The 18,768-nt window shown below is 36.2% G+C and overlaps 1 protein-coding gene across 1 annotated transcript in view; it reads left to right on the top strand.

Moving 5' to 3' along the window:
• The window catches only part of LOC150091061 (dual oxidase-like), a 299,603-nt gene that overhangs the window by 23,334 nt on the left and 257,501 nt on the right, over positions 1-18,768 (top strand). The window contains exon 3 of the mRNA XM_090381506.1: positions 815-1,002. Within this exon, the coding sequence (XP_090237632.1) occupies positions 815-1,002 (188 nt within the window). The remainder of the gene's footprint in view (positions 1-814; positions 1,003-18,768) is intronic.

Genomic DNA, 18,768 nt, shown 5'->3' on the forward strand with positions numbered 1-18,768 from the left:
ACAGCATGCACAAACAAATGTCATATGCAAATGATCATGGAGAATACTGTGCGTGCTTCGTATTGATATTCTCAATATTTCTGTCAGTTTCGTTACGACGATTACAGAAGTAGTGTTTATGGTTTCTGCAGTGACAGCAGTGTTTGGAGCCCGAGGATCGCCGATTTTTGTGATTAGTTAGTTAGTCTCAGGCGACTGTAACGTGTTTTTTACTCTCGGAAACTCGGATTTTTCGTTCAGCAAACAGCAGACCGACCACAGAACACGCGCAATTTATGAACATATTTATATATGGCGCAATATGGACTAAGTTGTTGATGCACCTAAAACCCTACAACTTACTATAGAGAAGAGAACCTTCGTATAGAAGGAAAGAAATTTATGTTCCATGTCAAGTCAGAATTCAAAGAAATTTACAGTCATACCATTAAGCAGCATACAATGCACTGGTGTCTCCAATTTTTTTTTTTTCCGTCTTTCGATTTGTCCTCATAAGTTGACTCTGTCTTGTCATACGAATGCCAATTTTTGATTATGTTGTGAAGAACCAGCAAAAACGGTGTGTCAATTAAAATATCAGTTTCCAAATCGTATGTATGCCTTTTTGAAAAATTCATTGGTTGGAGGCTATGGAAATTTGACCAGTGACAATTTTGGTAAGGTTAGAGTATGTAAATAGTGTTAATTTCATTTTTCACATGTGAAAAAGATTGGGAATTTCTGGTCTGGGTAATACTTTCAGGTAACAATATAATACATTTTACAAACGATAATTTAATTTGTGATTCATGGTGCGTTATTTATTTATAACCAGGTCAGTTAGTGTCTTCTGAAATCCTGATGGCCAATGAACCAGGTTGTCCCATAGAGTTGCACAAAATACAGATAAACCGTTGCGATGATATGTATGATAAGGAATGCAGAGGTGGAAAATTCATGCCTTTCCATCGGGCTATGTATGATTCAGCTACCGGACAATCTCCAAATAGTCCAAGAGAACAAGTAAGTGCTTCGTAACATTATGAAGTCTTAGGTTTGATCAGTAAGTACAGATCGATGTATGATTGATTAATAATATTTTGATGAGTTTCTAATAATTAACGTTTTTTTTTTTTTTTTTTTTTTTTTATATGTAGATGTGATTTTTCAATTTCAAGTGGCGGAAAACGCGATGTAATCAGACATTTGCAAATAGATACGCATAAAGACAGCGATCAGTGCATAGAAATAAATGAAAAACAGATATTGCATTTCGTGGCGATGATGTCAAACGTGCCCAGTGTTTATTTGCATGATATATCATAGAAGATAAATCTTCTTCTGAGTTATGCTGATCATGCAGGCGCGTTCTTCAGAAATATGTTTCCCGATAGCGAAATAGCAAAAAACTACTGTTGTGGAAGAAAAAAAAAAAACAGGGCAGTTTTTAATTAAATTTTACGAATAGGGAAAGAAGAGGTAGTAATCTCTCTAAAAAAAATGGGTTTATTTTCGTAACGTTACTGATGGGAGTAATCAACCCAATTGTGGCAACTTTTTCTACAAAAAAAAAAAAAAAAAAAGTAAATAAAATACTAAAAATGAAAATATAAATAACAATCAGATCAAAACCGGCTTGCTTTCATTGTCAACATTAGACATCATCTTCTTAACAACATGAAAGCATGTGGTATTCTTTCAAAAACTGCCTAGCATTTAGTATCGATAATGCGCTTCTTATTGAGCCTAAAAACTGGAGTAGCAAGGGGAGATTGAGTTGGTGGTAATAAGCTGTCCTTGTTATCTTATTAATTTATGTGCGGAAAGGAAGCTGCATGTCTTCCTGTGAAAGGAATACTTGATAAAAATTTACTACTATACAGGGTGTTTCAGTTAAACGTTTCAGAACTTCTAAGAGGGGTAGGGTACATCCTGACAACTCGAAATCATATAGCAATGTGGGGTCGGAAATGCTTTCCTGAAGCGGTGTTGTACACAGAAGCACCATAAAGAAAAGAGACCGTAAGTGAGAAATCGTTTTAATAATACATGAAAAGAAGCAAAAGGTACATGGATTAAAGTAAGTGTTCGAAGTTTCTTCCACGGGCTACAATGCACGCCTCACATCTCCGACGCATGGACATCCGAACATTCTGGAATACTCCAGGCGAATTTCGAATTTCTTCGGCAGCTACTGCGATTCTTGCAACCAGCTCCTCAGCATTGTCAACAGGGGTGTCATAAACTAGCGATTTCATATGACCCCAGAAATAAAAATCAAGACATGATAGGTCGGCTGACCGAGCAGGCCAACGCACGGGACCACCACGTCCGATCCACTGTTGACCAAATGTGACATCCAGGTAGTTACGAACATCTCCGCTATAATGGGCAGGGGCTCCATCGTGTTGGAACCACATTGTGTGTTGCGTCGATGCAGAAATCTGTTCATCTCTCAAAAGTTGTGGCAATACTTGCTGCAGAAAGATCAAGTAGATAGGTCCGGTTAGACGACACGGTAACAGGTAAGGTCCGATGAGGTGATCTCCCATAATACCGGCCCATACATTGACCGAAAATCGAATCTGATAATCTTAGAAGTTCTGAAACGTTTAACTGAAACACCTTGTATAGAAAGAGGTGCTAAACGGAAAGAGATTTAAATATTTTCAACTGGTCCATGTCACTAAAGTAAAAATAAAGATTTTGAAGCAAGTGTGTAAACGTTGGCTGTCTTCGATTAAATGTATAACTAGACTAGTAGAACAGTGGTAGCCATTGCAAAAGTCTGTCTAAAGAAGAGTCGGGTAGTGGTTAGAAAAGCAATATGAGCACTTTTTAGAGTCACAAATTGAAAAGTACAGCAAACGATCACTTGTGAGTGGCACTTGCTCATGTTCAAATCCAATTGATAATCAAAAAGTTCTGAAAGAAGAAAAATTGAAAACTCAAGAAAAATAACTGCCGAGTTGCAAATTTCTGGTAAGAGCAATCCTAAATGGGCAAAGTAAGCTACTAATTCTAAGCATATTATCCTCACGCGTGCAGGCTCTATGTTTGCATTTCTCTCTTCCGTCTTGAATAAAGTAATTTTCTTGTTTCTTTTAAATGTCATTTCAACGTTTGAAACTCTGACAATAGCCGTTCAGTCTAACGTGCTTTGCATCCATGTACTGGGGTATTACTCCTAGATATGTTGAAGAATGCTATGTGCATATTTATTTTACTAACAGTTTTCAAATTTTCCACTTACATTTTGGAATTTGATTTTCATAGCAAAATATCATAGGCATTTCTACAGGCACGGTTGTGGATAATCTAAAACAAGAGGAGTGGATTCTGTATTTTTGTTCAGTGACATTGTTCTTTATGGCTGCATATGACTACATGTTACATAAGTTCCTACTGAAAAATGAACAATGATGTTCTTATAAATGTCGAGAGAGCACAAATTTCGTCAATTAGCAGTGCATCATTTTCAAATTTAAAATTTTTGTTTACAATCCTCTAGGATCTCTTGGTTTCCTTAAAGATGAAGAAATAGATGTCTTGCAGCATTTGTTCTGTTAGCTCCAATGTGAGACCATAAGAGACGCTATTATGAAAGAACAAAGAATTGATGTACACTCATTGATCACTGAATTGTGACTGCCTACCTAATACCCTGTTGGGCCAACGTTCGCACGGATTACAGCCGCTGTTCATCTAGGCATTGACTCCACTAGACGTCTGAAGGCGTCCATAGGAATCTGCAGCCATGCTGCCTGCAAGGCTTTTCGCAGTGTTGGAATAGATGACAGTTGCGTGTTCGTATGTCTCAGAACTACATGTGTTCAATTGGCCAGAAGAATTTGGAGGCCAATCATGATGGGTGATAACTTCACTGTGTTTCTCGAACTGCTCGTGCACACTGCGGGCCCGATGAAAAGGTGCATTATCGTCTTGGAAGATTCCCTTTCTGTCCGAGAAAATAATGCGATATGGCAAGGTGTACATGGTCTTCTAAGAGCTACTGGTGGATCTCATCAGCGAAATGTTGATCCATACCTACTAGGCGTTCTAGTCTTGCCAGCAAAGCTTTCCCCATATTAAGCAACCACCGCCACCTACCTGGATAGTGGGCACTATGCAAGATGAGTCCATGGTCTCGTGTTGCTTGCGCCACACACGAAGGCGTCCATTATCTGTTTCATCAGGTATTTGGACTCATCTGACCGGCACATTTGTTTCCAGTCCTCTAGTATCCAACCAGCTTTTTTGGCACTACAGCATTCACCATATTTTATTATCAGCGTTAAGGAGAGCGTGTCTATTGGGTCGTCGGATGTGGAACTCCCGCACGTCCGAGTGTGCGGAGCATCGTCATTTGAGATATCGTTCGCATTCCCCATATTGTATTGAGATATCAGCTGTCGTACAGTGACCTGCCGTTGAACCTGTACAACGTGCTTCACTCTTCGCTCACCATGAATATCCTTAACAGTTCTCTTAGCGGCAGGTGGTTTTACCCGTTCGACACCATTCTTTGCACAACTTAAGTACAGGGGGCGTGAGCAACCCACAAGACCTTCGGTTTCCGATATGGAAGCATCTGATGCACGAGCTCCCATAATCATGCCCTTTTCAAACTCCATGATATCTTTACCGCATCCCATAATTGCTACTTTAGCACTTTGGCTTGCACGACCAGATGCAAATTACCATTGCTATAGCGTACGAAGCTGTTCGACTGTTTATACTGCGAGTTATGAAACATAGTCCATTACGAATGGGGTGGTCACAATTCAGTGATCTGTGAGTGTGTTGGGGAACTGATAAGTGCACAAGGAAGTTTTAATATTTAAAATCATTGCAATATTTAAATCATTCCAAGTCATGCTTGGCATTTTAACAATTCCTCATATGAATGTGAGAGAATATTCAGCCATAGCATAAAGAGAAAAACTGAGTTCCGATCGTTTCTTTCTGGTGAAGCTTTCGAAATCTCCTGAAAGCCAAGTATACACAGCATGGCCATTGTTATGAACAAAACTTTGACTCAAAATTTCTGAAGTCTGCAACAGTATCTTACTTTTAAACAGTCAAAATATCCTGTTTCATTAAAAAACAAAACTGAGGATTTTAATTCTTGAAATACTTGAAATTTTCAAATAATTTAATTACTTTAGTTTTATTCTTCATGTTTTTTAAAATTTTAATATACAGTATATATATATATATATATATATATATATATATATATATATATGTAGAAATTATGGGTTCAGGAATATATAGGTATGCATTCAGATATATATATATATATGCTTAACTTTAGTTTCATGCTTCTCAACCCAAGATTGGACACATCTGGCTGTGTGTGTGTAAGCTTTATCTTGAAACATGTCATCGTTTGTACAAAGCAATGTTTGCACCATAGGATGAATCTAGTCACTCAGAATATCAAAGTAATAAGTGGCAGTAATTTGCACGTTCATGGTGATGATGAGATCTAAAGAATGCTAAGATACAGTATTGTTGCTCAAATCATATTGATCCTCCTCCTCCACGTTTGTCAGTTGGCACAAGACAGCCAGAATGATGTGATTCTTTTGGCGTTGGAAAAAGTGTGAGCGATTTGAAAGAAAATATGACATTTTTTCCTTACACCAGTGCATCCTCTTTCTAGCATTACTGATGTTAATGCTAGAAAGAGAATGCACATCTGGCTCTGCCATCATCACATCACAGAACTTAATGTGAGTCTCGGCAATCCACTTTCTAGCAAAAGAATTCGGTGAGTACTTCATAAAGCTGAAATTTATGGCAGAGCCGCATGTTAAGTTATGCAGTTATTTTTGAGGCAGTAATTTTTTGTTCTCGAGCTACAGTCGGTTTAAGTATCCGGCGATATCTGTCAATCAGTTTCGATTTTCTGCCACAATTTGTCCTTATCAGCTTTTATTTTTCCATACTTGAATGCAGACCACTTTAGATACATTAAACAAATCAGCAGTTTTAGTCATTTTTAAACCTACTAAACGTGCACGAACAATTTGACCTCTTTGGAATTCAGACTTGTCGGTTATTTTGTTCATGTACCTTTTTTATATCACTTCTCAATAAACATCAGCTTTTATAGTCCTTCCTAATAGTACTATCTGCAAGAAACAAAAAATATGATCATTACAGAAAATACTACTTTCATATCAGGTGTTTTCATTATTTTGTCCATCCCCCTGTATACTGTAGTTGCACTTTGTAAATAAGTGAAGTCTGTAAATTGTAACGGTGAAACGAATAAATATTTTTATTATATATTTTATATATTATATTTTTATGTGCATTTTTCCAGTAAAATTTCATTTAAAAAATTTCGCTTCTTACTGCATTTTGGAAAGCATTCCTGCTTAGAAATGTGGGTGCGCGCGCGCGCGCACGCACGCACGCACGCACGCACACACACACACACACACACACGCACACACGTTTGGGTTTGATTCTCGTCGACGACTGGAATAGTTTCTAAAGCCCCTCTTGAATCTAAGCTGTGGTTATCCAATTTAAGGTGGAGAGAGTAGGATTAATCCTTCCAATTATGTCGTGTTTTTCATCCCGCATAACATGGAGATCGGTCCTTGAACACACACTTGCACAGATATAATATACAATGACGCAATATGGTATAATTAGCTAATCCCGCTAAAGCCCAAAACACAAACACATTCGTTATGTTATCATGATAGATTATAATTATTTTCTAAATATTAAATTTCTGAATTGTAACAGTAAAATATAAAATTGCTATCTTGATTTAGTCTTGCGTAAGATTTTTAATAAACAAAAGGAGTATGAAAAGAAAGCACGAACTGAAAAAATAACGAAAGACTGTATGAAATAAAAACTTCAGCTATAAAATCCATTTATAAAATAAAAAAGAACGAAAGATAAAAACATAAAATAAAAACTCCCAGGTAGCACCTCGTAATAACAGATTCCTTCTTTATGCGATCCATATGCATTTAAAACGTTTATGGCTATTTGATACTTATTTATACTTATAATTATCCATATTATCCATTATTTGGGGATTTCAGTCTCTAGATTTATGCGGTCGATGCATTGCTCGAAAACGCGATGGGAAGTTAGTTTTTAATTTACATCGCGTTTTCGAGCAATGCATCGACCGCATAAATCTAGAGACCGCATAAATAATTGACATAACTTATGCTAGTTAATGCTCTAACCGTACAACTAAGTTATAAACTTGGTAACATTTTCCTAGTTAAAAGCTTTTAAGTTGCGCCAAAATAAATTATTAAATTTTTTAATTGGGCTTTAAATTTTAATATAACTTTGCCTTATAATTCTTTTAATTTTTTTTCTTAAAGCATTATGATGAAGCATGGGAATTAAAAGAACCATTAAAATTAAAATAACTGAAAGTTAGTTAATGCATTAAAAGAGCAGCAAACTAAACGTCTGTCCTTTTAATGAATTAACTTTTCCAACGACCAAAATAAAATACATAAAATTTAAATTTATCTCTATTATTTAAAAGATATCTCCTAATTTCTATGCTTCATTCTCAGTGCCTTTAAGGTAAATATTGAGAATTATACTGTAACGTTTGTAAAAGTGTAAAATGTTTGTAAAATCTTGACTGATTATAAATTTGAATAAGTGCAAACTAGGTTAACCTATATGAACAGAGTTTAAAAGAGGGACCTTTTACAGTAGAAAAGAGTAAAAACTGGAGAGAGCGGTTCGAGCACTCTAATAAATTAAGGAAATGCAAATAAGAAGGAATTCTATGAAATATTTTGAGTCCTGAGTAAGCCACCTTACTCTGAAAATCACGGCAGTCTTTCTTCGTTGAAAGCAGCTTCTCATATGAGACGTTTCAGTTCGCTCCTGTGTTCACTTTCCGTATCTGCATCCTCATATTAAGTCGAACTATGCTAAAGTTAAAAAACAAAAAAGAACTCTACTAAGTAAGCTCTCTTCAGTTAAGGCCAGCTTTGCTAATTAAGAAAAGCTTTGCTAAGTTAAGGAAAGCCCTACTAAATAAGCTATGTTAAGTTAAGGCACTAAATAAGCTAAATTACTAAATTACTAAATAAGCTATGTTGTAAGTTAAGTTAAGCGTTAAGTTAAGTCGTAAAATACAAAAATCTGTTATGTGTAAGGATTTTTTTTGCCTACTATATGAAGCAAACAAAATGTATTTGCTGATAAATCGCACCACAGATAAATTGTGATAAGTCGTTAGCCCACAGTAATGATCTCAACTTTATTTGAATTAGCATCTCTTATTAAGTTGCGCTCACATTAAGTAGGTTGTTCAAAAAAATGGATGCATGAAAAAGAAGTGTTACGTTCTCTTTACAATATTTAGATATCATTACACAAATCTAAGTTCCCCCCCACCTTCTCCACTTAGTAATGTGGAAGCTTTTACTTGCTCCATTATCTCCTGAAAAAGAGGAAGTATGACAAATTACAAAGACCGGAATAAATTAGATGCTGTCAGCCAGTTTGTTTTAACAGGAGCTGGTAGAAGTAGGAAAGAGGCACATTTATTCTAAAAGAAGTTGCTTGTGTACGAAGCGGGGCGGAGAAGGGAGAATGGCAATTCTGTAGAAAATTGTAGCCATTAGCCGCTTTTGCTAGATTCCTGATTTTCGTTGCGCTTCCCTAATTGGTTGCACTTAGTGCCTAGTTAATGGGTTTTTCCCGTGTTCACTTGGTGTTCTCACAACAGTTCCCGATAAGGGCATAACAATGCAATGATTCTTTTTTAAGTTTGTGTGTGGTCCTACTTTTTTTTTTACTCTGATTATCTCTGCTTCTCTTACACCAACAAGTTAACCAAGAAAATGACGAAGTTGCACTCGTATAACGACTCGCGTAACGCTAAATTTTGAAAGCGCCAAACCGAAATTTAGTTTTTGAGTGTGTGTGGGCAGTGGGGAAGCCAGAAAAAAATGATAGGAGGGACACCATTTGTGACAGGAGGCACCATTTTGTGCACAAACAGGGCACAAAATAATGCACAGAACAAAACAAATATGACACTCGACATAATATGATTGGCAGACACAGGCACACAGTTAAAGTCTGAATTACTTCGAAGTAAGCATTACGCACGACTAAACTCCGTGACGCCTCGAACTAGAATGGCGATCACACCAACATCAGTGTTGCCAACTGTAGCCAGTTGAAAATAGCTGAGCCACAATGAAAAAATAGATAAAATCCTATGTTAACAATGAAAAAAAAAATTTTTTTTTGTAGCTAAAGGGAATTTAAACGATTGGTGTGTATATTCTCCGAAAAACGACAGGGGGCACGTGCTCCGGTGCCCCTATTCTGAATCCGCCACTGTGTGTGGGCAGTATTCCCTTTGTATCTGTCTATGCATATATGAACTGATAGAATAATTGGTATTTGAATATAAAGCTAAAGAATGGCAGCTATTCACTGATTCATCATAGCGGAAACACAGTCTTGCATTGCTCCTATAAACATTAAGGTTGCCGACGTCTCTAAAAATACACTGCGTTTTACATTCGCATCTGAATTTTTTTCTCCGATAATTTGAGTTCTGATAGAGATGAACAAGGTTATATAGGTTCAACCAGGATACACGATAGAACAGCTCTATCAGGGTAGGTGGTATCCAGCTGATGGCTGGCTATTGTTCACTTATACAAATGGTAAAAAAAACTGCGTGCAACTTTATAATTGTTATTTTCAAGATCAGCGTAAAGTAGCTTATGAAACATGCATTTCTGAAAAAAAAAATAATATATATATATATATATATATATATATATATATATATATATATATATATATACACGCAAATAGATTAGCTAAGTGTATGGACAGGGGTGTTGACCTGCCAGGTGTAGCAACAATGGAAAAAATTAAAAGTGCCTGAAAAATAAAAGCAGATTACATAACAATTTTTAAATTAAATTAAATGAAAATGTATAAATGGTACTTAATGCTGTAGGTGCTAAGATTTTAACTGCATCATCAAGGGCCGGCAGCCAAAACCAAAGGAAGCATAGCAATAAGCAAGGGCTCTGTTTCTGTTATGATGTATACGTTTGTATAACATGGTGTATGATGTATAACATAATTATACATGTTATGATGTATAACAGAAACAGAGGCCTACCTTATTGCTGTGCTTCCTTTGGTTTTGGCTGCCGACCCTTGATGACGTAGTTAAAATCTTAGGACATACAGCATTAAGTACCATTTATATTTTTTCATTTAATTGAATTTCAAAATTGTTATGTAATCTGTTTTTTTTTTTCAGGCACTTTTAATTTTTTTTCATTTTTTTCTACACTTGTCAGGTCAGCACCCCTACCCATACACTTTCTAATACAAGTGTATTAGAAAGTGCCTCAAAGTGTATTAGAAAGTTTCTAATACATTTTCTATCCATACAAGATTATTTAATCAAAAAAGTTTCGAGCCTACAGGCCAGTAAGGCTCCTGGAGTTGAAGGAATATAATATATGATGGAATATCTTAAGGGAGGTGGCAAGTGAGTGCATTGAACCATTGAGGCTAATTATGCGAGCATCACTAGACTCTGGGAGATTCCATTGGATTGGAAAAGTGCCAATGTATCTCCCATACATAAGGGTGGTTCTAAGAGTGAAGTGGGAAATTATCGACCTGTCAGTCTGACTTCAGTGGTAGGGAAAATCATGGAGACAATGATCAAGGGTGGAATTCAGGATCATTTTGATAGAATTGAAATTCTCAAGGATACTCAGCAGGGTTTAGTAAAGGGAAAATCATGTTTAACAAATTTGGTTCGCTATTTTGAAAGGGTCACTCAAGAGCTGGATTTAGGGAATAATTTCGACATTGTTTATTTAGATTTCAGCAAAGCTTTTGACTCAGTTCCACATGAGCGGTTGCTTTATAAGCTGGAACAGGTTAGAATCACTGGGAAAATCATCCTTAGATGGATATCAGGATGGCTTCAGGGCAGGAGGCAGAGGGTTGTGATAAATGGCTATTCCTCAGATTGGGTTGATGTAAGAAGTGAGGTTCCCCAAGGATCAGTATTAGGACCACTGTTGTTTTTAATTTTCATAAACGACATTGATGAAGGGATAGAGGGCGTGATGTCTAAATTTGCAGATGATGTTAAAATTGGTAGAGTAGTTAATGATCACTGTCAAGCTGAGCTTCTTCAGAAAGACCTAGATAGACTTCAGGAATGGTCAGAAAAATGGCAACTGTGCTTTAATCGAACAAAGTGTAAGGTATTACACCTGGGAAACAGTAATCCCAAAATAACTTATTCACTTGGTGGAGTTCAACTAAACCCAGTACTGGAGTTTAAGGGACTTGGGTGTTACGATACGGTCAGACATGAAATTCTCTGAGCATTGTAAACAGGTTGCAAGGAAGGCCCATGGTGTCCTATCGAACTTTTGCAAGTAGAGATAGGGACGTGATAATCACATTATATAAGGCTTTTGTTAGACCACACTTGGAATACTGTGTTCAAGTATGGAGACCGCACCTAAAGAAAGACATCGAGCTTCTTGAAAGGGTGCAAAGACGGGTAACTCGCCTGGTGAAATCGGCAAAAGGGCATCCTTATGAAGAAAGACTTCGAATATGTGGGTTGCAGAGTTTGGAAACTAGACACCTTAGAGGAGATTTGATTGAAGTGTTTAAGGTTCTGAGAGGAATCAGTAAAATGAATGAGGACGAAATTTTCAAGATTATAAATGATGCTAGAACTAGGGGACATTAATTCAAGTTACGGGGGGGGGAAATGTTTAGATTGGACTGCAGGAAGTTTTATTTTAGCCAGCGAGTTATAAATTACTGGAATAAGTTGCCTACATGGGTGGTAGAGGCTGACAGTTTCGGGAAATTCAAAGGTCATCTGGATAGTATCTTCGGGTGAGGGAAACGCATAGGATGATAGGTTTAATTTCCTTTTCTTTTATTAATTATTAGTTTTTTTATCATTGTTTTATTCGTTTTTTATTTTATTTTTTATTTTATTTTATTATTATTATTATTATATATTTTTTTTTGGCTGGTGCAGCATAAGCCATTAGGCTTTCTTGCACCATGCGGCCATTACTAATACTAATCTATTTGCCTATATTTAATTATTGTTGCTGGGAATTTCTGCTATTAAGAGCATGTCCCGGATCTATAATCCATTATAAGATATTATTATTATTTCGTTCTTTTCTAGACGTTCCGTAGTATCACTACAACCTATTATATATATATATATATATATATATATGTGTGTGTGTGTGTGTGTGTGTGTGTGTGTGTGTGTGTGTGTGTGTGTGTGTGTGTGTGTGTGTGTGTGTTTTGTCGCAGTTGCTGTTATATTTACTTATTCTTTCTTGTACCCAGAGGCGTAGTATTATATGTAGGGAACTGGTACAATGTATCAGAGTCTCCCGTCAAAAGAACCCAGAATGCTGATATTCGTATATCGAACTGATAATATTAACAAAAGTGGCCCTAAAATTGACTTTTTCGCTGGAGAGCACAGCGTAGCAAAGTCCTAAACAAGATTTTGTTTAAGACTTTGATTAAAATCCAGATTGATTAAGATTAAAATTCAGAAAAAAAGAAATCATTTCTTTTTTTCTGAATTTTGATGTAGTAACTTTTATCGAGTAGCAGTCTTAAACAAGACTTTGCTACGCCCCTGCTTCATCGAAGTTCTTATACTGTCTATGTATACATTTTCTCACCTTTCCTGTAACAATCTAGATGATTTTTAACGGTACGAATCGAAAAATGCATTTAACAAATAACAGCAGTATTAGTAGGAAGCACATGAGTAGGAATGGATTGTCGAATTGATGCCTGCCTAGGACCAAATGGAACTCCTATTGAATTTATACTACTAAAATTTTTTGAATGGCTTAACAGTAATGCGTAAAATGTCATCTTGTTAATAAGGTTAGTTACTAAATTTTATTAAACAGGCCTTCAGCGTCAGTCACAGAATTGGTTATTTAAATATAACGTCTTTAGTTCATTATGAGATAGCCCTTTTTATTTCCAGTCAGCGTTTTTTCTCTCTCATTCTCTAAATATTTTTTTCCTTTTTCAAAGTGTCTGACCTAATTTTCACAAGAAATTTATTCTCCCAAGAATAAATAAATAGCCTTACCGTTTTAATTTAAAAAATTACCTCCATTATAGCCTTTCATTGTTTCGTTTCTTTTCGGAACAATGAAAAGAAATTTTATCGAGTTCTTTACATAAAGTAGTTGCATTTTTAAGTTTAAATCTCCTCTTCATCTTTATTAAGGCGATAATTCTCATCCTACTTCGCAAATGTCAGTTATTTCGACGCATTATGTGCTTAATTAAGTTTAGTTTGTGATATTAAGCCCACATACTGTACCTAGTCTATTGCCGTATTAAATTATACCAGTACTTCGTACTTGCATAATTTCAGTGGCACAGCTTTTTATGAATTTGATCTCCCAAATATTTTTCTCTTCTTTCCTTTCTATGTCATAGAAGAATTACACAAGTAATTGCTCATCTCCTTACATGGAGGTCACATACATACCAGTTTGTCACAGTGTTTTTTTATATTTCTTTAAATATTACTCTTCTCACAATTGTCCTTAACAGGTAGATTTGAAAAGTTGATTTATACCTTAGCCAAAGGCAGAGTGAGTTATATGATTTAAATGGCAGCGAAACAAAACCTTTGTAAGGCATTCAGAGGTTAAAAAACGTGAGGTTACGACCTTAATTTCATCGTCAAACTTAATTTTCTGACACGAATGGCCTCGTTAAATTTCTTTTGTTAGATCAGGTACGACAACCCCATTACGCATAATTAACATGAAGAGTTTATGCTAGAACTGAATGGAATTTCAATTGGGGTGTGTTGAGTGTGAGAAAGAATTGCTTACGAAGTATCGCAGATACTTAATTACACAGTGCTATGGTATATTTTCATCAGTTTAAGTTACTTTTAAATACCTAGCGAAGGCGATTTAATAAGAACAGTATTAGAAATAGTGTCTTTTTCCATATCTCATTGAAATAGTTTCATTTATCTATATATTGTGCATATTAACTAAAAGCTATTGAAAACCATGATGAATGCTATTATGAGAAGTTTTCTGTAGGAAGGGACAGTCTCATGGAACCAAGGTATAAATTAAACGTGGTGTAATCAACTAATGATGTCTCAAATTTTACAATATAAAAGTGTTTAATTTGAGACACCATTAGTGTCATAGAAGAAGCGAATCAAAGATTCCTTAATAGGCAGAGGAAGCTGGTAAAACAACTAATGGTTTTTAGAATCTCTATAAATGCTTTTGGGTTAAGTAATAACGATTAGAATTGCTATTTGTGAAGACAGCTGTGCCTCTCAGGTATATTGCTTATTTGCTATGCAACATATACTTGAAGTACGAGTCTATCTTCAAAAATGACAAACCCAACGATGGTATTTCAACCCAAATGAACACCCATTAGAGATTTTGAAAGTAGGGAATTAAACTGCGTGGCCAAACGTGAATTTTTTGCAGTCAGAAATGTCCGTTTGACATGCAGTAACTTTGATACTTTTAAGTATAAGTAATAGATAGTTATGCCTTTCGATAAATAATCAAACCACAGTGGTCCTCCATGATATTACAGTGGTTCCGCCTCTTGTCACTTAGTAGGAGAGGTCTGAGTTATAGTCGCGGCGGAGACTGGAAGAATTTTTAGAGGTCTCATCAATCCGGGCTGTAGTTAATCGATCTTCCCCAGAGGAAGTAGCGTGTCCCTGTGAGTCATTATGGGTTTTTCATCCCGCATAACAGAAACCGACTCGTGAACACGCAGTTTTACTAGAATAATACATAACGGCGCAATATGGTGTAACTCACTGATGTGCGTAAAAATCAATCAATAACAAAATCAAAATGACTTTGTTGTTGATTTTTATTACTTTTGGCTATTTTCTTATTTTTAAAATGATTTTTAGTTATTATTTTACTTCCAGTGATAATAGTGGAAATTTTAATATTTCATTTATTTGTTCTTATTCAATTTGAGATCATGGTTTCATTCCTGGACAGAAAAGTGCTAGCTGGGTCTGTATCAGTTATGAAGTTACAATTATGAGGTTATTAAACTCAAAAGATGAACAGTTAGTGTGTAAAAATAATAAAATGGGAGGTTCACTGTAGTCTATATTTCTGAAAAAAAAGGATTAAACAAAATTAAAAAAATAAAAATAAAAGTAAATTAAGACAAGTAATATAATAATAAACAGAAAGGAGACAATGCAATTAGCAGAAAATGTTTGTCGTGTGTGTTCCGTCCCGAAATTATTTTATGAAAATGACCACGCAGATCCAAGACACAAACAGTCATATATGCCTGGCCGGCTGAACACATATGGCTCTCACTTGTTGCTGCAGGTGTTACTGTGTCAGTGTTTGATGCGTCTAGCTATGATTTCTATATTATTATTTATATCCAGTGCCTTCTTTTAAGACGTCTTAGTAGCTAATCATATTGGTCATGTATGATTTTCCTTTAAGAAATCCATGCCTGATTGCCTTAATTTCATCTTTGTCAAAGTGATCGTGCATTACTGCTTTAACTATTGACTCTCTGACTCATTTGCACACCTCCAGTCCGTAGTGGTTCCCCCTGAATCCAAGGATAACCAAAAGTTAATTATTCTCTTTTACTGCTTACTTTAATATAATTGTTCATATTCCGTTAGTCCCATGTGCTTTGTTCACTTTTAGCCGCAAAATTCCTCTTGCAGCTTTAATTCAGATATTCATGAGTGGCAAGGACATTCCACTCATGCTGCCCATTGCAATGTTTCTGTGGCACATAATTTCTGTGGCTGCTCGAAGCTAGGAACACAAATTTTCTAGGATGTGATGGCGGATTGAGGTAATCAACCTTTACAAGACTCAACTCCTGTCATCAGTAATTTACGCCAATCTGGACGTTTCTTGGGCTCAGTTTCGTCTTTGAACTTCCATTTCTTCTGTACGTGCCACTTATCGACTTGTTAACATTTAATTTCTGAGAAATAACACACACGCGCATTTTCTTTATATGACATCCAAGTGTAATTTTTCCCTCTGAAATTCAGTTACCACTTTCCGTGTACTCATCGTTTATCATACACTTTTAAAACGAATTTCTGCCTAACCACTGATTACTTGTACAGGTCAAACTATTTATATATTTTGTAGTCACACAAATTTTTGTAATTAAAGGAGTGATAAATCCTATTCCTTTGGTAGGACAACGGGTATCATAAACATGCAACAGACTGCTCGATGCATAGTCAAAAGATGTCGTCAATTTCAAAGCCAGCGATGCAAATTAACGTGGCCTAATCAAGGGTGGTGAGCCTATACAGTAACTGCACTTTGTAAAGGAGCGGGTATAAAAGCGAGAGCTTTGCACATTCAATGAACTGGTGAGTATATCGAACGAGAATCTGTTCGAATTGTCGATGTATCGAACGAGAATCTGTTCGATACATCTGCAGTCTGTTGAGATTATTCATATTCATGTGTTCAGCTATCTAGAGGTGGGCATCATTATACTGCAGTCTTGGGACTCTTTCGAGATGGATTTTTACTCTCCAATCACTTCTGTAATCTCTTCAGGGACCTAGAAGTGACCTCGTGCAATAGTGAATCCATTATTTCCACCTGAGCTTCTTTGACATGACACTTCCATCAATACTTAGTATTGGTGTGAATTGTGTATTGCAGTCGGCCGGGAGGAGGACCACATCCCCACTGGCAAGCTATTTACATTCCATCCACGACTTCACTGTTCACCATTATGTAGTCCTCATTTATATGTGTATGTGCGTTCATCATTTACTATTAATTGTCATTAATTAGATTGTGATTTTCTGTTTAAGATCAGAAAATCACAATGTACTTTCGTGGTTGTTTAATATCATGTACTTAAAGTTGCGGGAGCCTCCGTAGCCAGGTGGGCAGGAGCAGCAGTGCGTAGCACACGCTTCTTGATTAGACCGGGGTTCGACCCCGTGACCACCAAATACGGAGGATGCGGAGAGGTCAGGGAATGACCACCACATATCCCCGGAGCAATATGGCCTTGGTTGCTAATGCTCCTAAAAACCAAATAACAAACAAACAAACTTAAACTTGCAGTGAAATATTTCGAAAGGTAGTTCTTGCGTTATGTTCCTTTTTTTTTTTTTGTGATCGCTGTTTAAATTTTGCAAACCAATAGAGAACGACGACTGCTTCTCCGGTAGCATTTCTCTGCATGGAGAATTATAGGGAGGAAAAGGTTAATATTCAGCGGATCCAGCACTAGCAGTACAAAGCACGCAAAAAAGTATAAAGGCCGTTAACAGAAGAGTAGCAATGACTAAGTGAAAATCCGTATATAAGGATATAAACAAGAGTTTATTGTTTCGTTTAGTGTTTTCTTTTATCTTGTTCAACTGTAAAAACTCCTTGCAAATTTTATTCGTCGTAATAAAAGCTTAATGATGCTATTAAATGTAGAACACAAAGCAGGAGCATGGTTTCGTAGCAGGTGCTGAGCTAGCAAACAAAGAGCTCTTTAAAAATTTTAAGCGCTTATCAGTGTACACGAACAACTGCTGCTTTCTTCCGTTCTTTTTGTGCTTAGCGTACTCTGGATCACGCACATTATTGCATAACTTTGAATCGTTCTGATATCTGTATGCCTCGCTTTGTTCCTACTGCAATTTTGTTTAGCATAAGTGGGAGGCAGATTCCATAATGTTTTTCTTCAGCGTGTTGCCCGGAGGCACCAGTGACGCTTTTTCCTATAAAAGAACTATTTAAAGAAAACAATGTGGGTTTTTCCGTACTCAGTTCTTTTTTTTTTTTTTTTCCCATTCAAATTGCAATTCTAAACGAAAAAGAGTTCTCATCCCGTTGGTATTTATATTTAAAACCGGAGAGCACGAAGATTAAAGCATTAGGCCAGCGTATAATGCTTTTTGCGCCAACCACTATACTACTACTTGCATATCATTAATCACAGGTGCCAAGTACAAATATAAGTAAAAATACAGCCACTCAAGTATTCCGGTGTAATGTATAGTCAAAAATGTTTTTAGCAACCCCATGACTATTGACACGATATACACTGATCATGTATTTTTAAAAACTGCGTCTCTCAAGATGCGAATGCATAATTCATACCAAAAGATTGCAGTGCACACTTGGCATAATAATCGATTCGTATGGCTATATGAATTGAGAAATTGGAAATCAACTGTCATTTATCAGCATCCAACAGTCATTGTCAAATACGCGTGTAATTTAATATTTATACATGTTAACACATACTCTGTTTAGTTCACACGGTATCGTAGTTTAAAAACTGTATCATTTAGTGGTATAATTCACAACAATGTTGAATGCTATTTCTTCCTCTAGAATAACGTTATTTATCAGTATTTCAAAAGGCTTTGTTCATCTGCATTTCTTATTTATTTTTTTTTTTAACTTCGGTGTACTGGTGCGTTTTCTGTTGTTGTGAAAAAGGACGGAAGAGAAGAAATAAGTCTAATGGCTTCAGATCGTTGTAAACAAAGTGAGACTCTTCAACACCTTCCAACATCTGTTGGCAGATGTTGACGAGTCTCACTTCCTTGTATCCCCTTGCTTACTGATGCATTCAAAAGCTCTAAAATCGAACTCAAGCATCGGTTGAAAATGGAATCGATTCTCTGAAGTGTTCTTGTCAGGTGTTACCCCATCGGATAGT

This window comes from Mastigoproctus giganteus, chromosome 1, assembly GCF_048544385.1.
Source record: "Mastigoproctus giganteus isolate SK-2022 chromosome 1, ASM4854438v1, whole genome shotgun sequence".
In the NCBI taxonomy this organism is placed as follows: Eukaryota; Metazoa; Arthropoda; class Arachnida; order Uropygi; family Thelyphonidae; genus Mastigoproctus; species Mastigoproctus giganteus.